This window comes from Crocodylus siamensis, chromosome 4 (assembly GCF_052110815.1).
Source record: "Crocodylus siamensis isolate JL-2025a chromosome 4, ASM5211081v1, whole genome shotgun sequence".
Taxonomy (NCBI): Eukaryota; Metazoa; Chordata; order Crocodylia; family Crocodylidae; genus Crocodylus; species Crocodylus siamensis.
Window position 1 is genome coordinate 40014119 of NC_143398.1, and position 25986 is coordinate 40040104.

Genomic DNA, 25986 nt, shown 5'->3' on the forward strand with positions numbered 1-25986 from the left:
AAAAGCGTAGGCTCAGGGGTGATCTGATGGCTACCTATAAGTTTATCAAGGGTGACCACCAGGATCTGGGGGAATGTTTGTTCACCAGAGCACCCCAAGGGATGACGAGGTCGAACGGTCACAAACTCCTGCAAGACCGTTTCAGGCTGGACATAAGGAAGAATTTCTTTACTGTCCGAGCCCCCAAGGTCTGGAACAGTCTGCCAGTGGAGGTGGTTCAAGCACCTACATTGAACACCTTCAAGAGTAAATTGGATGCTTATCTTGCTGGGATCCTATGAGCCCAGCTGACTTCCTGCCCTTTGGGCAGGGGGCTGGACTCGATGATCTCCCGAGGTCCCTTCCAGCCCTAATGTCTATGAAATCAATGACCTGGAAAATGTCATAGAGGGAACCCTAAGCAAGTTTTCAGATGACACGAAACTGGAGGTAGTGGTAGGCTTCAGAGAGACCTAGACAAATTGGAGGATTAGACTAGAAGAAATCTAATGATGTTCAATAAGGAGAAGTGTAAAGTGCTGCACTTAAAGTGGAACAATCCCATGCACTGGTACAGGCTGGGTATTGACTTGCTAGTCAGCACCTCTGCAGAAAGGGAACTGGGGGTTGCAGTGGACAAGAAGCTGAATAAGATAAGCCAGCAGTGTGCCCTTGTTTGAAGAAGGCTAACTGCATACTGGGCTGCATTGTTAGGAGTGTTGCCAGAAGATCAAGGGAGCAATTATTCCCCTCTATTCTGCACTGGTGAAGCCACATCTGGAGCACTGTGTCTAGTTTTGGGCCCCCCACTCAGAAAGAATGTGGGCAAATCAGACAGAGTCCAGTGGAGGGCAACAAAAATGCTTAGGGGGCTGGGACACATGATTTAGGAGGAAAGACTGAGGGAACTGGGCCTACTTAGCTACAGAAGAGAAGATGAGAGTGGATTTAATAGCAGCCTTCAAGTACCTGAAGGGTGGTTCCAAATAGGATGGAGTTAGACTGTTCTCAGTGGTGTCAGATACAGAACAAGGAGCAATGGTCTCAAGTTGCAGTAATGGAAATTAAGGTTAGATATTAGGAAAAGCTTTCTCACTTGGAGGGTAGTAAAACACTGGAACACATTACCCAGAGAGGTTTTGGAATCCCTCTCCTTGGAGGTTTTCAGGATCTGGCTAGATCCTATTTAACTTGAATTAAAATAGGCCTTTGCTGGGAAGATAGAGTTGGGGATAGTCCTGCTTTGAGTAGGGGGTTGGACTAGATGACCTCCTGAGGTCCAGTCCAATCCTAACTTTCTATTATTCTGTGAAAATTAGGGGACATGCTTTTCTTGATCTGATGCTCACAAACTGGAAAAAATGGTGGTGAATGTAGAAGTGGATCGTAACTTGGGCAGTAATGACCCCAAAGTGACTGAGTTCAGGTTCCTAAGGAAAGCAAGGAAGGAGAGGATCAGATTAGTAAGTTTGGACTTCTGAAAATCAGACTTTGACTTGCTCAGGGTACTGATGACCAGGATTTCATGGGAGGCCAGTCTGAAAGGAGTCCAGAGGAGCTAGATGTACTTTAAAGAAACCATACTAAGGGTACAGGAACAGACCATCCCGATGTGCAGGAAGACTAGTAAATATGGCAGAAGACCAGCTTGGCTTAGCAAGAGAAATCATCAATGAGCTAAACTACAAAAAAGAAAGCTTACAAGAAATGGAAACTTGGACAAACAACTAGGGAGATGTATAAAATATTGCTTGGGAATGCAGAAAAGAAATCAGGAAGGCCAAAGCACAATTGCATTGCAGCTAGCAAGGAATGTGAAAGGTAACAAGAAGGGTTTCTACAAGTTGTTTCAGCAAGAAGAGGAAGATCAAGGAAAGTGTGGGTCACTTACTGAAGAGTGGGGGCAACAAAGTGAGAGATGATGTGGAAAAGGCTGAAGTACTCCATGCCTATTTCACCTCAGTTTTCACAGGCAAGGTCAACTCCTGGAATACTGCATCTGGCAGCACAGTTTGGGGAGCAGGTGAGCAACCAACAGTGGTAAAAGTACAGGTTATGGACTATTTAGAAAAGCTGGACATGTACAAGTCCATGGGGCTGGACATGATTTACCTGAGGGTGCTGAGGGATTATGATTGCAGATGACCCAATATGATTGCAGAGTCACTGGCCATTATCCTTGTGTGAGGATGCGGCGGCCAGGGGCGGCCGTGAGCTCCCTAGCGCCGCCTACCGTCACGTTAGGGTGACGTAGCACCCTCAGAACCTCGCCCGCCACGACTTTGATGGTAAAATATATAATGTGGAGGCTGCCAGTTTCCCTAATGGACGGTCTAGTTGTTCGTCCCTATTCCAGACGGGGTATCTATGCGCTTCCTGCCTTAAGGGCAACGCGTGCCTCCAAGCCTCCCCCTCAGCACGCCCCAAGCCTCGCAGCTGTTCTGGGGGACGCTTGTATGGTCCCTCGCCCCTCGGGTGCCCTTGTTCTCACTCTCGGGCACCGGGGCTCTTCGCCCACCTGGCGCCTCCTTGGGTCGGGCCCCAGTCTCTAGCCCGTTCCCCACGCCCGGGCCTGTCACGCTGGCGCCCAGCTACTTGCTCACTACCAGCGCCCCCTGGGCCGTGTTCTAGCCGGTGCCTGGCTAATCGCCGGCTCTGCCTTAAGTCTGGAGCGCTCTCGCCGCCCTAGCCTCGGCGCCCTTGGGCCGGCACGCTCTCGCCACCCTAGCCTCGGCGCCCTTGGGCCGGCACGCTCCCTCTGCCCGGATCTCGGCTCTATCACCGCCCTAGTCTCGGCGCCCTCGGGCCGGCTCACTCCCGCCGCCCTAGTCTCGGCGCCCTCGGGCCGGCTCACTCCCGCCGCCCTAGTCTCGGCGCCCTCGGGCCGGCTCACTCCCGCCGCCCTAGTCTCGGCGCCCTCGGGCCGGATTCTAGCCTGAGCTCTATCACCGCCTTAGTCTCGGCGCCCTCGGGCCGGCTCTATCGCCGTCCTAGTCTCGGCGCCCTCGGGTGGCTAGCTCGGCTGCTCTCACTGCGCCAGCCTTAGCTCTATCACCACCCTAGTCTCGGCGCCCTTGGGCCAGCGCTATCACCGCCCTAGTCTCGGCGCCCTTGGGTGGCTAGCTAGGCCTGGCTATTCGGCCCCTCTCTGGGGCCTCGCCCCCCCAGGGGCCTCTACCGCACTCCCTGCGCTTCGCCCCTTTGGGCTTCCCACTCTGGGGCCAACACGCCACGTGCCCTGCCTTTGCCCCGCTCCGGGGCCTTGCCCTCTCTAGGGCTGACTCCGCACCTCTTGCGCTCTGTCGCTGCCCCGCTCCGGGGCTTTGCCCTCTCGGGGCTGACTCCGCGCCTCTTGCGCTCTGTCGCTGCCCCGCTCCGGGGCTAAACACCGCCCTTATGGGCTGGGGTCTGTAACCCCGCACACTGCGCCTCCCTGGCGCAATATAATGCCCAGCAGCACCGACACTAGTGCCCCTGGCACTGTGCCTCAATTGGGCACTGGGAACCCCCAAGCCGTGGGGGAGCTCCCATGAGGCCTCCTCGCTCCCCTACAGCCTCACCCGGTCCTCCGGTGTAAACTGTAACTCAAACTCCAGCCCTCTGGCTACAACATAAATACAGAGGCTCCACACGCCTAACAACTCCAAGCCCCACCAGGGCTTTCCATCCTACCTGCAGTCAGGGTGATCTTGTTCCCTGCATCATTGCAGCCGGTTAGGGTGGCAAGGCTGCGACCACTAACTCAGGCTGCTCAGCTCAGCTGCAGAGCTCCTGCTCCTGCGGCAGCCAGAAGAGAACTGTGTCTCAGGCTCTGGCCTCAGCTGGTTATAAAGGCCAGGCCCTGCCCTCTTCCAGCCACGTGACCACCTGGTTGTCCTGGCAACCAGGCACCTGAGCTGCCTGGGTGATTGACAGCTCTGCCAATCACCCTCACAATCACGGAGCACCTCTGTGACTCCGTGACACCTTGAAATATCATGGCAGTTGGGAGAGGTCCTGGATAATTGGAAAAGGGCAAACAACTTTAAGAAAGGGAAAAAGGAAGATTGGGGGAACTATGGACCAGTCAGCCTCACTTCGATCCCTAGAAAAAAACATGAAAGTTCTCAAGGAATCCATTTATAATCACTCAGAAAGAAGAAGGTGATTAGGAATGGTCAGCATGGATTCACCAAAGGCAGGTCATGCCTGACAAGCCTGTTTGCCTTCTATTATGAGATGACTGGCTCTGTGTATGTGGGAAGAGCAGTGGATGTGATTTAGCTTGACTTTAACAAAGCTTTTGATGCTGTCTCCCACAGCATTCTCGTAGGCAAGCTAAGGAAGTATGGGGTAGATGAACAGACTGTAAAGTGGATATAAAAGTGGCTGGATTGTTGTGCTCAAAGTTTAGTGCCCTTGGCTCAGTGTGTAGATGGCCACCAGTATCAAGTGCAGTGCTCCAGGGGTATGTTCAATATCTTCATCAGTGACCTGCAAGATGGGATGGAGTGTACACTCAGCAGTTTACAGATAACATCAAGCTGGAGGGAGTAGAGGACATACTGGAAGGTGGGGCTAGGATTCAATAATGGGAGTGTCTACACATGAACTAATGCACTTTAGTTAATGCACATTAAATCTAGAACATCCGGGCATGTATACAAATACATTTTTGTGCCCAGATGCACCAGATCTCCAGCACATCAGAGCAGGCTCAATTTAGCAAGTTTGCTCTGGATGTGAGCATTGATTGCAGTTGTCTAGGTGGTAAAATATGCGTCAGCATGGAGAAGATGGAGGTGGTACACTTTTGAACTAAAATACCTTCTATGTGTTTTAGTTCAAAAGCAGACTGCTGCCATTTTCTCCGTGTTGATGTACATTTCACCATTTATACAACTGCAAGCAATGCAGCGCCAGGCACATTTCAAAGTGCTAGGTGCTGCAGTGCTTGCATGTATAAAAATGCCCTCCCTTATGATGTACTAGGAGAATGCACATTAGCCTGTCTTGATGTGTATTAACTAAAGGAGAGCTTTTAAGTGACACTTAATGTGCATTAGCCTGTTTTAATGAGTATTAGCTAAATAGCATGTTTTTTAATTGATTGTTTAATGTGCATTAAGAAGGTTAATAGGCAGACAAGTTTCTTTGGGTGAATCTGATCTCTTTTATTAGACCAACTTAAATAGTTGGAAAACAATTATTAAGCAAGCTTTTGGGTTCAAAAACCCTTTGTCAGGCTAAGAAAGTTTCAGCAGTTGGTGTGTGCTCTTCCTGGATGGAATGAAAAGTAAAGAAGCCAGAGGCTGGGCTGGTCTGCATGCAAGACAGGTAGTCAGTGATGTAGATTGAGGAGTCAATGAGTGAGAAACAGACTGGGGGTGGGGGGGAAGAGAAAGAAGGGGGATGAATAGTGGAGAGATACTTGGGGAGTCAGATGTCAGGCAAGTTATAATGTGTCATAAATCCAATGTCTATATTTAATCCATGATTTTTAATATCCAGGAGGCTGATGAAGTGGAGTTCATAGGCTCGTCTCTGGGAAGTGTTTTGTAAGTTTCCTTTTAAGGATCAGGACTGAGAGATTGGAGAGAGAGTGGTTTTCTTGTGAGAAATGTGCCCCCACAGGTAATTGGGTATTCCTGTCTTTGATAGATTTCCGGTGTGCGTTCATTCTGGTGCGCAGTTGTTGTTTGGTCTCTCCTACATATTTTCCATCAAGGCATTTGGTGCATTGAATGAGATATAGTACATTTCTGGAGGTGCAGCTGTAGGAGCCAGGAATGCTGATGGCTCTCTTGTGGGGTTAGTAATTATGCGGGTGTTGGAGATGTGTTGGCAGGTTTTGTATTTCTTGTCATAGTGTCGTCTGGATCCTTTTGGCGTGTTCTGGGCTTCAGGAAGTTTGCTTCTGGTGATGAGGTTAGCGAGGTTCAGTGCTTGTTTGAAGGCTAGGATGGGTGGCTCTGGGAAGATCTTTTTAAGAATAGGGTCTCTTTCTTGTATGTGTTGCAATTTTTTGAAGGATTTCCCATATGGGTTCAAGGGAGGGGTGATAAGTCATAACCAGCGGTGTGCGATTTGTAGGGGGGGTTCTTCTGTGCTGCAGCAGTTCTTCACGTGGTATCCACGTGGCTCTTTCAAACGTGCAATCTGTATCTATATCTAACAAGGAGTGTCCTTGTTTGGTAAAAGCCTTTTTAAATTGGTGAGGTGGCAATCCTGGGTGTTCTTTTCAGTGCACATTAATTAATTAAGAAGGTTAATGCACATTAAAGTGTGCATATAAACATGCCTGTGAGATCTAGAGAAATTCAAGGATTGGACCAAAAGAAATCTCATGAGATTAAATAGGGACAAGTGTAAAGTCCTGCACTTAAGGCTGAAGAATCCCATGCATGGGTACAGGCTGGGGACCTATTGGCTATGCAGCAACTCTGCAGAAAAGAGCCTGGGGGTTACAGTGGACAATAAGCTGAATATGAGCCAACAGTGTGCCCTTGTTGTGAAGAAGGCTAATGGCATACTGGGCTGAATCAGTAGGAACATTGCCAGCAGATCAAGGTAGGTGATTATTCCCCTCTATTAGATACTGGTGAGGCCAAATCTGGAGTACTGTGTCCAGTTTTGGGCCCCCCCACTACAGAAAGGATGTGGACAAATTGGAGAAAGCCCAGTGGAGGGCAACAAAAATGGCTAGTGGGCTGGGGCACATGACATCTGAGAAGGGGCTGAGGAAACTGGGGTTATTTACTCTGGAAAAGATAATGCTGAGGGGGGTTTAAGAGGCCTTCAGCTACCTGAAGGGTGGAGGTGGGAGCTAGATAGTCTGAAGGAAAGGATCTGGGAGTTGTGTGTCTCAGTGGTGGCAGATGACAAAACAAGGAGCAATGGTTTCAAGTTGCAGCAGGGGAAGTTTAGGTTAGATATTAGGAAAAGCTTTCTTACTAGAGGGTTAGTGAAGCACTGGAACAGGTTACCCAGGGAGGTTGTGGAATCTCTGTCCTCGGAGACTTTTAAGACCAGGCGAGGCAAAGCTTTGGCTGGGATGATCTTGTTGGGGACTGTCCTGCTTTGATCAGGGGGTTGATCTAGATGACCTCCTGAGGTCCTTTCCAACCCTAATTTTCTAAGACACTATGATTTTTCATTCATTTCTGTATACTATACACTAGGATGCTAAAGCAAGCCATATAAATATATATTCATAAAAGTTCCCCAACAAAGTCCTTTGTGAAATTGTAATTAAGATTCCATGATTCAATGGTTTGAATTTGTTTTGTTTTTTTACCTTTCACGAGAATTAAGAAATTCAAAACTTGGCCTACAATTGCTCTTTGTTTGCATACAGGGGGAAATGCACATCAGAGAACAATGTATCTATTAATTTGTTTCACATTTAAGGCACTAATCCTGTGTGCTACTTCTTGTGGTACCCAAAACCTGTGGGATTCCACATAGATGCAGGTCTTGATTCACATACAGACAGCATGGAAAATCAGAGTCCTGATGTGTTGCTTTTTTAATAGTAAAGTGATGTTTTCAGTGTTCTAAGATGATCTAGGTACTGCAATATATATTGCACTATATTTCTCAGGCTGCAATATATTTTCCACATTGTAATATTTTTCTGAAAGCACCTGATCCAGTCCTGACAGATACTGAGCACTGCCTGAGGGTAATACATACATCAGTGCCTTCTGGGATTCAGCCTACATTGAGGACCGGGGACTAATTGCCTTCCATGTGGTAATAGTCAAGAATTTGGGAAAGTCTTTTTATGTTTACTGTGTATAACCATGACAAAGGCCTAATGCAGGATAATCGCTATGCAGTTAAGATGAAAGGATTCAAGTTCCTGGTGCTTAATAAAAGCAAACATGGTTAAGAGACTTCCTGATTTTTCTCTAGGTATAGCTTTGGGGGCAAGTTTCAGATAGGTTGGCCTAAGAAGCACAATATTAACTGTGCATTTCCCTGGTTTGTATCTTTGGAGGTTTATTCATTTCTTTAGTTCTAATGCTGCCCTGAAGAGATAGCAACCTGAACATTTTTGTTTGGATGTATATAAAGGTTTTTTTTCTGTTTGCTTGTTTTTACATTATCCCATAAAAGGAAGGGTAAGGAATTCCCCCTCATAGTTTTCTCACTGAAGTCCCACTCCATACGCACGTATGTCCCTGGTACCTAGAAGGTACATAAGAGTATAGTTAATTTCTTATTGCATTCCTAATATCAAATGTCTGGAAGCATCTTCCTAAGGCCTACAGATAGAGAAGGAAATGAGGATGTCAAGAAGCTTGGTGTTGAGCTGCTTCTCAGTTGCTGTTTCAGGGAGTATGGGATCCCTGAATGAATTGTTTCTTTGTTTCTACAGATCCCTGCTGTGGTAATCACTCATCAGGTCCCACATAGGCATCCCCAGAGAGTGATGAGAACTGCCCTCCCTCCCATTTCCCCTGCTATTCCATGAACTATAAAAAAGACTTCTGTCTCTTTCATCTTAGTGATGAGGTTTCAGATAGTGATGAGGTTTCATCTTAGTGATGAGGTTTATTTTGACCTCCAAAATCCCAGGTTCTGCTAGCTTTAGAAGACCGATCAGGACCTCATTTCTATCCAGTTACTTTGCAAGTGCCCTCACCCTGCTGGTATTGGTAGATCCCATATTGATTCCTGAGCCCCTGATGAGACAAATCAGTTTGTGTCCCTTTTCCCATTTGTCTACAACCCAGGGTCATCAGAAGGTAGCAAGTTCAGGCTCTGTGGGGAGGGGGTTAGGAGATGCTCCAGATCTACCTGGGGGGGAGGAGGAACAAAACGGGGGGGAGGGAGGGAGCTGATAAAATAACCAAGATAAAAATTGGTTATTAGGCAGGTCCTTTTAAATATCTTTGTTTTCATAAGGAAGGAGGTGATGACCCTCTGAAGAATCACTGGATAATCTGCTCTCTAATTTTCCCTCAGTAGGTCCATGGAAAAGCAGGGGTAGGACAGTCCAAGAAGTTCCCAAGCTCCATTCTTGCTTTAATCCATCCCCTCCACAGCCCCTGCCCTTTCCATGTTTCCTTTCTATGAAATACAGGCACCTCTTGTGGGGAATGAGGTATGCATTTACCAATGTCGAAGAAATGAAAAGATAATATAGAACCAGAAATCTGTGTGAAACTACAGAAGATGTAACTATGCCATCTCTTTTAAATATATATATGTATCCATCATTAACAATGATGACAACCAACCGCTTTTGCTCCTCATTAATTTTGATTATGAGTTTTCATATGGGATATGGGGATTCTTTTCTCCTACACAGGAAAACAAATGTCAGATTGCCCTAGATGTTGTTCTGTCTTAAATTTCTTTTGCGTTCAAAGGAAACTTATATAAGACATTACGTACATCATACATATCTTTAGTCTTTTCCTGGGAGTAGCATAGTAAATGGGCCTGGAAAACTCTGATGAGCAAATATGATGAGCAGAGTTTGCTACATTCGCAGGTCATCTGTGCTTGCCAAGTATGGTTCATATTACCACTAAAAAATACTTACAGTCTTAAAGACCAAAATACCAGATGTTGCGGTGCTCAAATCCCCAAACATGAGCTGCCAGCTCATTACAGCAAACCATAAAGAAACTTATGATATTTATCAAATGAAGAGAGCCAGGTTGAATAGGCTGGTAGAGAATTACTTACACAGTATGGGGGTGAGATGAGAGCAGCTAGCAAACAGATATAGACTCCCCTTTATGGTAATACTGTGCAATAAATCTGATTCCATTTTCAAAATAAAACAGTAAGGAATATACATGTATATTAGTTTTTTCTTCCTGTCTCTCAATGCCTCCAGCATTCATAGAATCATAGAGAAGTAGGGCTGGAATGGACCTCCATAGGTCATCTAGTCCAACCCCCTTCATGAAGTAGGATCATCCCTATCCATAAGTCCATTGTCTAACCCAGTGGTTTTCAACCTATTGTCTGCAGACCCCTGAGGGTTCACAGACTATGTCTAAGCATCTGTGAAAGATAAGTATGATCAATGAAAAGTATATGAATACTCACATTTACAAATAAAGAGGGTGTGCATCTCCATTAAAAAAATTGTAGGCATCCACAGATGAAAAAAGATTGAAAACCACTAGTCTGGCCCCTTAGCAAAACTACACAATCAACCCTGATGCAAAACAGTACCTAACCTGCAATACATTAAAGCCAGAGGGGCGGGGGAGCCTGGTGGCCAATTTCTGCTACAGTAAAAGTTGTTAATGTCCACTCAAGAGATCCCAAGAACAAAATCATGCCCCCCACTACAGAGGAAATCAAAATTAAACCTTGTCAAACAGTTTAATCACAAAGTAAAATTCAACATTTGTTCTTCTCAGCCAACCCCCAGAAACAACCCTCAACATTTGATTAATGATTATGCAAATTCATACAGTCATTTTTACTAGAAACCAAACCCCTTTATGTTTTAAAGAAAGTAGTCCCATTTCAGAAATCTTGATGTATTCCCAGAAAAGGAAGTACAGGGAAAAGTGGAATTTTCCTCAAATTTCCATCTAAGCGAGCGTGAGAGTGCTTAAGTGGGAATGTTATATTCCATGTGAAAGAGCTGAAAAATATCAGCTTGGTTATACTTGCCTAAAAATGCCTGATACCTCAAAATCAGACCAATTCTCTGTCAGGAAAGGGGTTCTATGCCCTAGTCATAGTACTATAAAGGATTTACCTAGCATCTGTTCCTGGTAATTCTTTCATGAAGTAGGGGTCCCCAGAAACCAAAGTCGGAGCCACCTGTATGTGTGAGGTAAGCTATTTGGTGATTTATTTCCTCTGTATGCTCTGACAATTATGCGCTCCAACGTCCAAATGAAAGAAGTTGAATGAAATTTACATTTCAATGGGCAGAATCATTTTTATCTTCCCCAGCTGCAACTTCAGAATTATTTTCCCCAGTGAGCCAAACACTAACCTGACCTTGACGTAGGATATTCCATTATTTATGTATATGTATTGATCTTATGATAATACAGATGTGTACATAATGTAACGAGCTGGGTAGGTTGTGTAGAAAAAAGCTGTTATTTTTCTGTTTCTAGATTTCTGTTATTTCAGCTTTACTCCTGCGGTGGTGCTCTATGGTAGATGAGTAACACTAATGCCACTGCTTTGTCCTAGATGTAAATCTCTGAATGTCCTCTGGGGTCAGACCTGACCCCAGCCATATGGATATTAACCATAACATTTAGAATGACACAGCTATAATCTCTTATTGTTGTTAAGGGTGTAGTTCTTCATTACTGTGCTCAAATATGGTGGGCATTGGTGACTTTCAGTAACAATAGGCAGCTGGTCTTCCCAGTTAGTATTCTGGCAAATGTTTCTTGGAAGATCAATGCCGTGTGTCAGAACATCTCCATAGCATATTGGTTACATATCCTACTCATCCAGTATTGCCAAGTTTAAGGGCTACAAGGGCCACCTTTGGGCTCTTTCCCTTCAAGTGCCAGGCGTTGTGGTGGCTCTTTATTTACCTGCCTTCCTCCCAAGTGGATATTTCACCAGTAGCTGCCCAGCTCCCTGCTTTTATCTAGGAATAAATATATATGATAGCTTTATCCTATTTTACATAATAGATGTCTAAGACTTAGCAGCCATTTTGTTGGCAACAAAGGACCGACTCACAGGATCATAATGAATTCTAATTTATTGTATGGGATGTGAAGTTACCAATAAAATCATAAATGCAAACTTTGACTTATGAGGGGTACTGGCCACCTTACACACTCACACACATAGAATTGCTGCAATAGTAGTGTAGCACTGATGTTGGTTTATACCTACCCGGGGTCCTGGAGTCTGCTATTGAACGTTAGCTTCCTCCAGGGTGATGTCTTCTCCAGAAGGGGGTCACTTGCTTGTCCTTCTTACCAGTAGGTTGGTTGCTGGATGAGGGGGGTGCCACTGAGGGTCACACTTCACTGCCTTTTAGCCCTTTCTGGCAGACTTGCGTGATCCCCAGTATCATCTTGGCTGCTTAATCCAGAGGTCGCACTATAGTCTTGAATAGTGCATAACAACTATCAGTCACAGTCACTGGGGGTTCTGCCCCATGGTGTAGTTTTGGGAGTCCACCCTTGACTTGATTGACTCAATAGCTGTATTGTCATGGGTTACAGGAATAATCAATAGGATGGGTACTGAGTTCTAGTAATCAGTTCCTTGGCTTGATTAGCCTAAAATAGCTTGTAGAGTTTTGTAATGGTAACTTCCTCTGGCTAGGCTATTGTCAATTAACAGCCAGAAGTTCTTGATTTGTAATTCATACTCGCATTCACACAGGGGACCAACCCAATATAGCAGATTTTATCACTTTACAATTACAATTTCAATGCAATTTTTAACAATGGTCCAGGGTGTAACTTCATTCTACAGGGAGTACATTCTTTAAGTGTTTAAAAGTATAAAATATAAAATGCAAAATGACCTGGTAAAGATGAGACAGATGAAATATAAAAATGCATTGTGAGAAATATATAAAAATGCAATGTGAGCGAGTGAGGATCAAAGGCTACTGAGGACAGTAAGTGGGGACAGGTTAGCACCAGGTTATATTTACCGTTTTTGAAGTGGATATTTAATTCTTTTGTTTACTTGAGTGACATTTAGCTCAATCGATGTATAGATGTAGTTTGTAGATTTTTCCTACAGAAAGCCACTTTAGTTTTCTGGCTTGCTCTGAGCCTTGCCACACCCATGCAATGTGTGCTAGGTCTCTGCCAATACTCAGACGGAAAAAGAAATGCACAAAATGGGGGGTTCAGGCAAGAAGGGGCTTCTTGTTACAATTATACTGAGAACAGGAGCAAGGACCCAGTTGTGGGTTCTTCCAAGGAAAAAAGAAAATCTTTCCCTTTTTCTAAGTCAGGGTGGGCAAAATCCAGCCCACAGCAGACTCAATTTTCCTGCAGCCCCTGCAGTGGCAGGTTCTTCTGGTAGCTTCCACCGGACCCAGCCCTGATGCTTGGGCACCCTGGCCCATCTTCCAGGGGATGGGGCCTGTGAAGATGAACAGGGCATTCAGCTGGAAGGAAGATAGTGGGCAGGGCCTGGGAAACCCCTGGATTTTGGGGTTGTGCCAATGTGGAGCCAGGGCTGGGGCAGGACTACAATCCGCTGCCCACATGCCCCTGCAGTGAGCACGGGTTCTGCAGGCAGAGGTGTGCAGGGGGGAGATCATGAGTCTGCCCCAACCCCATGTTGTTACTGCCCCAGGATCCTGGCCCTGGCCCTCTCTTCCCAGCAACACACCCTGCTTGCGCAGTTCCCAGCTGATTTCCATGGCAATCCCAGGATCATGGGGCCGTGACAGCCAGGGCCAGGGCTGAGGCTGGGACTGGAGCAGAGCCTTAGTTCTGCAGACCCATGCTGTCTCAGCCCTGTGGGCCAGATTTGCCATTTTGCCCATTCCTGTTCCACACCCTTCCAGGTGAATACTCAGTTTCCTAGACCACAGAGTAGAATGCCCTCTTGTTTGCTCTCCTTCCAGCTCTCCTTCTGATAGTCTTCACTCTTGACTATCAAACAGGCAGTTTCAGTGGGAGCGTAGAGCTAGCCTCATAACCTGGTACATAAAGCTTTTTCATGGGAAATGGCTAATGTAGGTTCAAACAGCCAGAGCAGTCTTGGGATCTGAATAGGATCTAGAACCCAAGGACCAAATCCAATTTGGCATAAAGGCATCCCAGTGTTATACTTGTGTCCAGATGTAAATTATTGCACTTGCACAGATTTTAGATTCTGTTTTTACATTGGCAGCTACTTTTGTCTTTCTGAGACCTCAAAAAGGCCACATATGCTCTGTGGCAATCCTGTTCTGCCTGGGTTTGTAGATAATGGCATGTAAGTCCTTGCAAATGGGTCCACAGAAAAAAATACAACTTCTGACTGGGGAGAATGCAGACTCATCCCATCATTTAACTCAATAGTCTAGTGGGAGACCTATGTTCCACCCGCCTTCCCCCAAGAGACACCTGCATTTCCCACTTTCCAGCAAACTCCTCTAACCACAAAGCCATGGTGTAGGCATTACCTAAGTACCCTTTCACCTTCTTTTTCAAGCTGGAGCATTGGGCAGCCAAGAATGGAAGAAATGTGGTGCCAGAAGGAAAAGCAAGCCACAGGGAACATAATCTGGTGAAATGGTGACTGTTTTGGAATGAAGGAGCTGTAGCTCCTGCCTCTGTCCTTTCATGGGGCAGAACCTATCCCAGTGCTGTCTCTCTTCCAACGACTATTAAATATAAAATGCAGAAACACCTTTGGGAGTAGGCCTTTATCAGACCCTTTCTTCTTCCACTCTGTAGTGTCCTACCCAGAGAGATACAAAGTGTAATCAAAACACAGTTTCACCTTCATTCAATGTTCCTGTATAGCACAATATTTAAACACCAGTGGGCACTTCTACATGAAATATTGACTGCACGGTAGCTGAATAATACTGTGCAGTAGCAATAATACTGTGCTAATATGCTACTGTACGGTATTATTAGGCTACTGTGCAGTAGCATCACTTAAAAGGCTTTCACCAGCACTACTGCACAGTAGCTCCAGTTGCTGCGCATTTATTTAGTACTTGATTATACAAATACTAAAGAAATGCACTGTAAGCACTGCACAGTAGCTTCTTGTGTAGATATGCCCCCTATGTGCTCAAACCTAAGGACATAATGTAACACTGTCCTGAACAAGGGCTGTGTTGAGGTTGCTGGTATGCTTGAATACTACAGTTAAAGTGATATGTACTTTTTTTTTCCTTGTTTTTCAAACCTGAACCATAACTTTGGTGTTTTGCTTTGCAGCTTCCTCTACCAAGACGACTTATGTGAGCTACAGCAATCATACAAACTGAACAGGGACAAGAAACACAAATGAAGACCTTCAGTATGTGAACTTAAAAACAATGACTTCACCATCACCAAAAACTCAGTCTTGAAAATATCTGTAGACCACAGCTGAATCAATAAAGGATATGGATTAACTAAGAGCTAAAATCAGAAGGGGCAGGGGAGGAAAAAGCCTAATTTTATAAAATACAGACCGAGTGTCAAGCTTCTGAACTGTTCACTCACAAAAGGAAGTAACTCACAAATGGAAAACAAATGTTAGCTTGTGAAAAAAATGCTGTTGAAATAAACCATGTCTGATGTTATAATTGTAAGTACTTTTTTGTGATTGTGAGAATTTCCATTCCTGTCCCACATTGTTCAACTCGTACAACAAGATGAGTTTGTTTCTTGTGATGGCTGACTGAATTGAATCCCTGGGTTGTGCTAAAATAAATGCAATGGTTGACGCATGCAAATTTTTATACAAAATAATTTATTTCTAAAAATAAAGGAATGTTTTGCAAATGTTGAGACTTGTTTCGTTGCAGTTTTAAGGAAAAGAATTTTAAGTCCTGACAGTGTTGTCTATTGTTTGTTTAGACTGTGCAGTAAAGGTGGGGTATATAAATAAAAGAAATAATCATGGCATCAGAGGAATGCAGTGTAAAGTATAAGCATGTTGGTGTGGGCGTGTGTGAGTGGGTGGGGTGTGTGTGTGTACTCCCTGAGACAGGTGAACTTCTTTGTTAAAAAACTTGTGACTCTTTTCAAATTTCTGGTGGGTGTTTTTCCCAAAGTAAATACATTTTATAAGCTTTTGTGAAATGAAACATTTCTGGTGTTGTGCTTATCATTCATGACTCAGCAACTGTTTTTTTCTTTAAAAAAATAGATAAGCAAACCTTTTCAGATAATTATAGCAAAGATTATAAAAATTAAACATTTGGATTCCTTATAATAAAAGTTAACATTATTACCTGTAAAGTCCAAGTACAGTTCTGATTCTCCACTACCAGCTATGGTTGTGTTCCACTTGTGACACCCACACTACATTAATGGGTGCCTTAGCAATAACAGGTAGAAATCAGTGGAATATTTGGAAAGCAGTAGGCAAGTGAATATGTGAATTAGCTTATCAACTCTTTCAGAAATCAAAGAAATGGGTATTCATGTTTCACTTTGATGTCTGCTAATATTCAGAATCAAATGACCTAATAGCTAATGGTGCTAGGCTTTTAGATGTTACGATATGAAAAAAGGAGGGAGAGAGCAACCAGCATAGAGATCTATCATGTAATAAACCATTCCAGACAAGTTAAAAGTAGATTGCTAGGGGCTTTCAACTCTGTCACTATGTCTATGATGCGCTTTAAGAGTTTTCTACTCCATACAATATCTACCATTCATCAAATCAATGGGTCATCACAATCAGTTTGTTATTAAATGTTCTTTTTGCTGAATTAGCCTGGATGGCTCATTGTTCTTCTTTCTGATAGGAGCTATATCTTTGTAACATGGCTTAAATAAGACTTCAGTGGATTAGTTTATATAATAAGAATAGTTTAAGTGCTTGAAACAAAATCTCTTTTTGTTGCAGTGAACATCTTGAGATTTCTGTGCAGCTAGCAAACTTCCTTCAATCAGCTGCCCCCTTGGTGAACTGCCATTTTCCAAAGCTCTTTGACAAAGAGCAATTAGGAAGAATTTATCCTGGTCTTTGAATTCCTGAATTACAGAACTCTGAATGATTCAGTATCATTCACTTGACATGCTTATGACTGACTATCACTCACCAAGCAATGGCACCATTAGAAGAGTGGAAAAAGAATCATGGATTAATAACTTTTTCTATTGATTATGTCATAAAGCCAGTGAGCACATATAACAGTCCCAACCCTGTAAGCACACATTCTTAACATTAAACATATGAGTAGTAGCATACATATAATGTTTAAAGTTCAATAGAGCTGGTCAGAAACTTTTTGACAAAATCAATTGATCTAGATAAATATTTTGACAAGACAGTTTCTCAAGTCCAGGGTGGACTTTGCAGCTAATAAAAACATAGAAAGAGAGAAAGAGAAGATTAACTTGTGGAAAACAAATGTGTTAGCACAATTCTATCTTCAAAAAAAATCTCTGAAAGGTTTCTTTGCATTCTGCAAGAAAATAAATTTGAAACCTTGAAAGTTTTCACAAAATAGAGTTGTCATCTTCCAGCCAGCTTTAAAATTCAATATTTGCAAGGCTAAGAAGTAATCTGCTTCTTAGAGAACAACGGGCTTGATCCTGATGGTCTGTGTAAGCAACTTTTTAGGTTAATTAAGATGATCTCATGACTAAGTTCTAAAGGAGGAAGCATGCAATTATAATGTCCCTTCATATACACTCTTACTCACATTAACAGTGGGATTTTGAATGTGAATAGAAGTTTGCAGGATTAGTCACAAATTTATTCATATTAAAATAGTTCTTAACATGAGATATATGAGCAATGCTAATCTTATGGCTGATCAAAAAAATATGATTCTGAAGCGGATTTACCAAATGAAACATATTGCTTTGTTCAGATGAAAAGAGTGAAAACAGATGGTAGATTCTGGGGTAGAATATTCTGTTTATTTTCCATGGCTATCAGTTAAAAAAGGCAGTTCCACTGCACCTTTGTAATCCCCAGAGACATCAGACACATTAGGTTGTTTAAGTAAAGCCAGAATTTGTGGTATGAACCACATACCAAACTCAGTGGAATAAATACCAAAGAAACAGGGCCATCTTCTGCTCATCTTATTTAAGTAGATTCTATTCCACACTGTTTAACTCATGTATTGAGTTTCCCATTGTTGAACTGAATCCACAGTAATCAAGAGGAAATAGCTCTATTGGATCTCACCTGCACTGTGTAAATGGAAAACCCAGCATACACTAATTTTCAAGAATGCAGGATAGAGTTCTTACAAGATAAATGCAACTTTGTTTTAGGCATGGCAACCTTAGTAATGAACCAGAAAAAGACAGAATAAGGAATAGTATTTTCTTTTTAATGAATTTGCCTATTGTGTATTTTTTCACTTTGTTTCTTTCTCCCAAATTTAAGTAAATAAGTAATATAAAAAAATCTATCTCCCCCCAAGATTGCACTAAAATAGAAGAATGACATGAAGGGATTGGAGGAAAAATTGCTACCTGTATGTAACCGAGGAATAAAATGGAATGAGCTTTAAAAAAAAAATCTTCTATCATACTTTTCATTTTATATTACAAGGTCCCTTTTTATGAGAAGATGGGAAAGTCAGTCAGCAATAAGAAGAGAAAACCCCAGAGAGTCTGTGGTTGTGTCTTTGAATACACATGCAGCTGCTTCAATTCTTCACTCCCTCTTTAGGAAAGGGAAAAAGTAGCATCACCTGTTCTTTTTATGCGGGACACATTGCTTTCTTAACAGCCTACTTTCTGGGCCTGCCTCATTCTGCTCTTTGTTTTATAGCATCTCCATTCATGAAGTTATAGTTAAAACTGTGTCAGCACTTTCATTATATATTGTGCTATTTAATGCAGCTTTACAAAAAAGCTGCAGGTTAAAACTGGGCACGTACAATATTAAAGTATGTGTAACAAATTTCACTTGAAAAATATACTACATATCATTTTTTCTTTTTAAGTTTTATGTATGCTACAACGAAAACCTTACACACATTTTCCCATACACATGTAACTAATTGAAAGATAATCTACAAACTGAGATGTGCCTGATGAGTAGAGCACTATATGCTTCTATGTACTATACTATGGCTTGAAGAATATATAAAAGAACTGTCCTAAAATACAGTTTCCCAGTTTACACACTAATCTTCAAGGGTATTCTTTTGTTCCAAACCATCCTTTATACAAAACCCTGATGCAAAATCCATTTGAGTCAACATATGTTTTACCACTCAGTAGCTTTTTATCAGGCTCCTTGTGATTTAATCAGGAATGCCAATTGCTATTTTCCTCATCTGACCTCACTTTCCTAATGTATAAAGTACTGGGCTGGCAAGGCATGCATTGTACAGTCCAATCCCATCTGGGGTGTGAAAGTAATCTACTCTCTCTTCAAAGCAACTTTTTATTTCAGACATGGTCCTGTCTAGAACAGGGGGATGGACTAGATGACCCCTTCCCTCTATCAAGTACTCAAGAGCTTTTTATTAACCCATGAGTCCTATGGGTCAGTGCCATACAGTGCCCATATTCATGCATTGGGGCTGCTCTGACATGCTGTAATTACAGAGCATCAGAGCAGACTCAATCAAGTCTGCTGGAGTGGTCCAGCACACTCCAGCAACATGTGTATCAGCATCCCTGTGCTGAAAAATGGTGGTGGGGGCACTTCAACTAAAGCTCATTCAACAAGCTTTTTAAAGCACCCGTGCTGCCATTTTTCAGCATGGGGATGCTGAAACACACGACACTCTGGACACTTTAATTAGAGTGGCAAGAGAAACCCTTCCATCCCCTGCTGCCTCCTGGATCATATCTATAAATATCCATAGCCACTTCCGTATGCAAGTGAATTAGGTAGATAAAATATTTGTATTACGTTTGAATGTGAATTAGAATTTAATGGTTGCTCAGTCAGAGTCTTAGAAAGGCTTTTCAGATGCCACTGCCCTCACTAAGACCTCTAAGTATCTGGCATATCTGAAAATTAATCTGTTGGGGAATTGTTTTAGCTAATCTATTGTAAGTGCCACTCCTCTGGGGAGAAGAAAAAAAAGGCTTGATTCGTTTACAGTATTTGGCACTTAGCTTCCTTTAACTAATACTCTGAAAGATCTGGGCCAAAGAACCCTCTATTTTTAGCCTAAATTGCATGCACCAAGGCACCTGGCCTATTCACAGTTAATCACGTGCTTGACTTCAAAGAAGCCACTTGTTGAAGCAATCACTTGCCATAGGCTAATCATGTGTTTATAAAATTAAAGCCTATGTTGGGGCATTTAGCCTCCAGAGGTGACTGTAAGTCAAAGGCCCCACATATTCTCTGCACTGGACCTAGCTCAGCCGCTCCCATGGTCACAACCCAAATGACAGTTGCAGGGGCAATGCTGGCCATGCTGCCCACAAAACATAAGCTATGCCCCGTGCCATGAGCTCTCCCACCCCCGCCCCCAGGCTGCCGCCATTGCTGTCACCGCCGCGCTCTGCTCCCAGCAGCGGGTCATGGAAAAAAAGGTTGGGAACCACTGACCTAGTTCAACATGTAATAGCTTACCATACTGTGAGAGCTGTCAGAAGTCACACCTACACACCGTGACACAGAAGGCATTTTCACTTAGAATTAGGATGTGCTTACACATTACAGGCACCATGTACATACAGCCTTTAAGGAATGCTAGGTCATTGTTACAGTTAGCACAAGCTGAGACAAGTTGCATATTCAGGATTTATACCTTCTGTGATGTACACAGTTCTGACCTGTTGCTAGAGGACTGGTGAGTAGGGGCATGGCTATGAGATGACAAGTCTGTTCCATACCTGTCCTGCTCACCATCTCTCTAGCTGCAACACCCCCGCCTCTAGCCCCAGTGCATGCACATATATGTGCACACCCCTCTGCAGCCCCAGCATGCACGTACACACACACACACACATACACACAGAGGTCTCAGACTTGCCTTTGGCTGTCATTGCCACTAAGCAGCAGCAGTGGAAGGAGGGGGGAGGAGTGGTTCTCTCTGTGCTTGCACAGTCAAGGATAGCCCTCTCCACTGCTGCTGTGGTTCATGTATACCAGGTGTACAGTAGCGACAGCAGTCAAAGGCAAGACTGGTGTGTGTGTGTGTATGTATGTGTGTGTGTGTGTGTGTGTGTGTGTGTGTGTGCACGCTGGGGCAAGGGCTCTGTGTGTGTGCATTCTGCTGAACCCCCCGCTGCAGCTAAACAGCTCCCTGCCATGCTTCCCAATGCTCTGGCTTACCCGAATGCATCTGCTGGCCCCACCATGAAACCCAGCAACTCCGCCCCTCCCTTCTTTCCTCACTCACCAGGCACTGCTCTCATCTCCAGCCTGTCATTATGGGGGCATCAGAGTCCAAGAGGACAGCTAGTCCACCTGGGAGCAGTGCATCCTGGGATACTGAAGGACTTGGGAATCAGTCATTTTACCTCCGTGGAACATTTAGAAGTTAAATGTTAAGTTAAATTGAGCTGCCTAGCACAGATCAGAGATAATCCTCAACTGAAATGGTATAACTTTAAAATGCCTAGAGGGCACTTAGCACTTGTTAATGAGCTTCAATGAGTGAGTGTTCAAGTTTTATGGGCTTTTAACAAGAGCTAATTTAAATGTATAATCTCACCACCTTAGATCAAACAATTGGTGACATTTCCACTGATTTGAATAGGCTCTGTATAGTAAACCCTTGCTTAGCCAGAATTCTCCTAGACTAGAGGTAGTCATAGCTTTCCTCACTCCCATCCAAGCCTTGGCTTAAAGTCATAACCTGACCCTTATAAACCACAAATGAACACACATATATAAGCAACCACTGCAGTTAACATTAATTGGCACCCTTGAATGAAGGCTATTTCAACAGAGATACTAAAGGTATAGTTGACAGAGAAAAAGAAGTATAGCATCTCACCAGAGGCAATTCTGTGGGTCATGGCTCTTGCACATCAATGGGGCAGTGTATAGAAATCTCAGCTGTGATGTCCTGTGTTTTACTTGTTCTCTGCTCAATGGAATTTCAGTCTCAAGTGATTTGAATCCAGCGAATTTTCACAATACTAAAATTTTAATAGATGCAGCTGAGGTCTCAAAATTTAAAAGATAAGTTTTTGCATAGGTATAGTAACTTTTTCAGCAATTTTTTAAAATAAAGATTCTTTATCACACAGGCTTAGGGGATCTATTCAGATCACAGAAAGAAAGAGTCCATTGCTTAATAACTCTATTACTATGTATGCATGGCTGTGCTCTGAAGCTAACTCATAGAGATGCATGACTTAAATTACTGTATATCTAAGATCAGAAACAAGTACTTCATGTGATTTTGTGACTGCATGATAGACACAAAAGATTCTAAACGACTCAATGTATCAGGTCAATGAACCAGAAATTAAGAAGCATTTATAAGACAGACTGCGTTATGTAGAAGCTATAATCAGCCACTTTATAAAAAACATCTTCTTTTCAAGAAATGCCTAAATACCAATTTACACAGTAGGGTATTTTTTAAACTAATATCACCAACTCTTTTCCTTGAAGAGATCATTTTTCCCCTAAACAAGGGAAAAATATGATAGAAGATGTTCCTAAAGTATCCAATTTGTAACTATATTGTATTGAAATACAATTACCTTGTTTATAGGCCTCATTTTGTAGGCAGAATATGAAGATGGCAGAGATACTGTGATGTAAAAAGGGAAAATATCTCTTTTATAACATTCTGCTATTGTGTTCTAATTTTAAAATGCACATGCATGATGCAGTATATTTCATCATCATGTCAACCATTGAGATAGAAACATAGCCTAATATAGTACTGCATCTGCCATCAGGATAAATGCCATGTGGTGAAATTAAGAAAACCAAATATGGATTTGTATAATATGGTTAAAATGTTCACAGGGCTAACTTCAATCATAATAAAGTAAGCACACACACTTGATCCAATAATAGCTTCAGCCATAGTGGTAATTCAATTATTTTTTAATTCAGAGACTAGCAGTTCCATGGTGATTATCCTGCTATTATAAGTTACACATCCTTGTTCTCTTCTTTTTTCAGGTGAGTTGCAGAGGGAATCTTCCTCTGATATTTATCTGGAAACTCAAATAACTCAGAAAACAAAAATGATATATATATGAATTCATTACATGATTTCACTATTGCCCAGAACAATAAACGCATGTAGCCAACTCTACAATAGTTATAGCTGTAACTAATGCAAAACAGCATATGTTGTAGATAAGAGAAGAACTTTGGTCTTCATTTATGAACTGTTTCTACAGGACTGAGTATGTTCAAACTTAACCCAAATAATTTACTTCTTGGTTCACATTTCTGAGATATGACATGGAATCTGCCAAGTTGTTGGTGGAATTAAGTGTTCACAATAAAAGCAATACTATTTGGCATGTAAAATACATTCAATTTGGTCCATTTCCATTTAATAGTTTCAAGGAAGCAAGACACTGTTTCTAATCAGATACTTAATTCTGTGCTAGTTAAAATACTTGGAGGACATCTAAAAGTTATTGGTGAGCTAAACTTGCTTCAGGAACAGTCCAATGAAACTTTCAGAAAGTTCATCTTAGAAATGTTATGGGAAAAATCATTCCATGAAGAATGACAACTGCATGCGTATTCCCATTGTATTGCAACACTGAACAAATGAGAAGAAGTAAGTTTTGCTTGTTTGGCAGTATAATGTGACAGCAGTTGGTTAGCTCCAAGGAACTTACTATTTTCAATAGTGTGGCAGGAGAGAAGAGAAAGGCAAGCTGTAGTGTCCCCCAGAGCTAATACAGACAATGTTTAGAAGTACAGTAGGATCCACAGCACCCTGGGAGGCAAACCAGACTTTTGTTTGTGTTACGCAAATGACATATACCACTGATGGAAGTAAAGAATCATGACATTCTCAGAGGGGCATGAAGAGAAGAGGAAAAGGAGGGATGACAGAGTTGTGATAAATAAAGCCCAAATGGAAGGATAAATCTTCCTCTCTAAAAGAGTCTTGTCAACCTTAAAATGTCCATAACAGCTTCCATCAAGGGGACATCAACTTCCCTGAAGCATGTGTTCATCCATATGCACTGCATAAAAGTTATCATTTAAAGGATAAGCCAGAGAGAATTGTTGATGGGAGTCATCAGGGTTAATATTTGATGAGGCAAGCAGGATGACCATGGAATATAATTTTCTTTTGAAAACCTAAGGGAAAGTTACTGTTAGTGCCCCACCAGCATGCATTAGCTGGTCTACAATGTTTCAAGCACCCACATGAACCCTATATTTAACAATACTTAACATTAATAGTAGTGAACATTGAGATTAAAGGTTTCAACATGATAGTATGGATGCAGCTATTTCTTGTTCTTTTTTTTTTTTTTTTGTCAATTCTGTATTTCCTTTTCCTGAGCAATCTGCCTAACCTTTTGTCTCACATATCTCTTGGCAGCCAGCTATTGTTGCAGTGCTAGATTGGTCTGCTGATCTGGGCTTCATATGAGACTTGGTTATCCTATGTAAATATCAGGCAGAAATAATAATTGAACAAATGAACCCAAATATATGAAATATAGGCAACCATATAGCAAGTAACATTTATTTAGAAATGTACCTAGAAAATAATGTGTCTTTCAGAATGTATAGGTATCTTTTTGCTGCTGCTGCTGCTATAGGTCAGCATAGTATTGGAGTTCTTCCCTATAAAGAACTCTGGCCCTTTTTTCTTTTCTGCTTTCTAATTTTGGATACTTATTGCATGGATGATCCATATAACACTCCACTGTAGTGAATTTCAAAGTCAAGGTGAAAATCTGTAACTCTTCAACAGCTCTCAGAGATATTAGCCAAGAGTTGTTTAGGAAGAGATACAAATTATTTTGGACAGTCATAAACTGTCAATCTCATTCCAGACACAGGATGAAAAACTGAAATGTCAAAATTCCCCATGAAATGTGAAAATCTTGTTTGAATAAAGAATAAATAGTATTTTCATTTGGACTTTTTCAACCCATATCTGAGGCTCCCAGGGGTTGCCACGTGATCAGGCAGAGGTAGCACAGGGAACCTTGTCACTTGGAGTTCTGATGGCTACCAAGAGATCAGGCACTTGGGAGCCTTTGGCATTCAGTCTCTTGGGCAACTATCTAACAGGCTGGGGGAGCCTGGAAATCTGCAGAACTCAACCAATCTACCAGATGATCCAGGAGATTTCATTCTTACAACTTTTCAAAACTGTGATGTTATCTACTACCAAAAAAAGACACATCCTCATTTTCCATAAACTGCACCTTTTGCAAAAATGTAATCCAGTGCAAAGTGGGTGTGAAATGGCACTCTTGCTTTAGTAGTATTTTGCACCCACTGTTCAGAACTGTAAAACTCTATACAATGAAGTAAGCAATGAATAGTCAGGTTTTATATCTCCAGATACCCACAGCTCCCTTGAGACATTAATATTGTACTGATTTAAAGTAAAGAATGCCACCAACTGACTTGAAAATACCAGTTCTTGCGTGTGCAGATTTCCCTTGAAGATTTGCCAGTCCTAGTGATGATGGTGAGGTAGGAAGCTTGCAATATTATCATCAAATACTGTTCTGCTGAAATCTTCTGCAAGCAAAGTATAACAAAGCCTGAGTCACAGAACAGTAATTTAAAGTTTTGTTATTTGTCTTTGGAAGTCTGAACTTGCTCCCTCTATCTGTCACAACCTATGTGCTCTGTTTGTGACCACTACTTCCTAATTAAGCCACACACCTGCAGTGTCTTTAGCTTCACTGTAGTCATTAACTCTTCCATTACACAAGTTTTATTTTTCAGAAAACAAACTACTATTTTTGTGCATATTTTGCCTGTAAAACTTCTCTTATTTCTTTCCAGCACATTGGGGTGCTTTTCAGTTCCTGTACTTTGGGAAGGTGCCCACTGAGCTAACCAAAACACTACTTTCTGTAGCTTCTACGCATTTCTTCTCAGTGTTCCATCCAAGTACTGACTTAGCATGTCAGCAGTGGGAGGAACAATAGTATCAAAGGGAACATATTTGTGAAAATGTTAACCAAACAAGAAATGGAGTAGGGCCAAGAACCTCTTCAAAGAAATAAAACAAACCCACACAACACTTCTGGGTAGAGGTAGGAAATTACTTTAGTTTGAGGAACTGTAGCTAACATGAAAAGAAAAAATTGCTTGCACTCAACAAGCTTAAAAACAGTCTTTTAAAACTCCTGATCCAATAATCTCTGTGACAGATGGGCCTGCTTCAATGTCTAATTGTTTTCTCAATGAGTCTTAACAGTTTCTAAATTAACCTTTGAGTTTATTCCAGGTTTTATAGATAGATAGATAGATAGATAGATATAAAAAATATATCATCTTCATTTATATTCTTATAAAGGCAAATGCAAA

General features: G+C 42.3%; 1 protein-coding gene across 2 annotated transcripts in view; it reads left to right on the forward strand.

Annotated features, from left to right (window-relative positions):
* GRM8 (glutamate metabotropic receptor 8) overlaps positions 1-15552 on the forward strand; it is a 599685-nt gene extending 584133 nt beyond the window's left edge. For both annotated transcript variants that reach the window (XM_090042156.1, XM_090042157.1), the window contains exon 11: positions 14829-15552. Coding sequence is in view for 1 of the 2 variants with exons in the window: in XM_090042157.1 (XP_089898283.1) it covers positions 14829-14878 (50 nt within the window). In the remaining variant the exon portion in view is untranslated. The remainder of the gene's footprint in view (positions 1-14828) is intronic.
* Positions 15553-25986: the final 10434 nt, after the last annotated feature.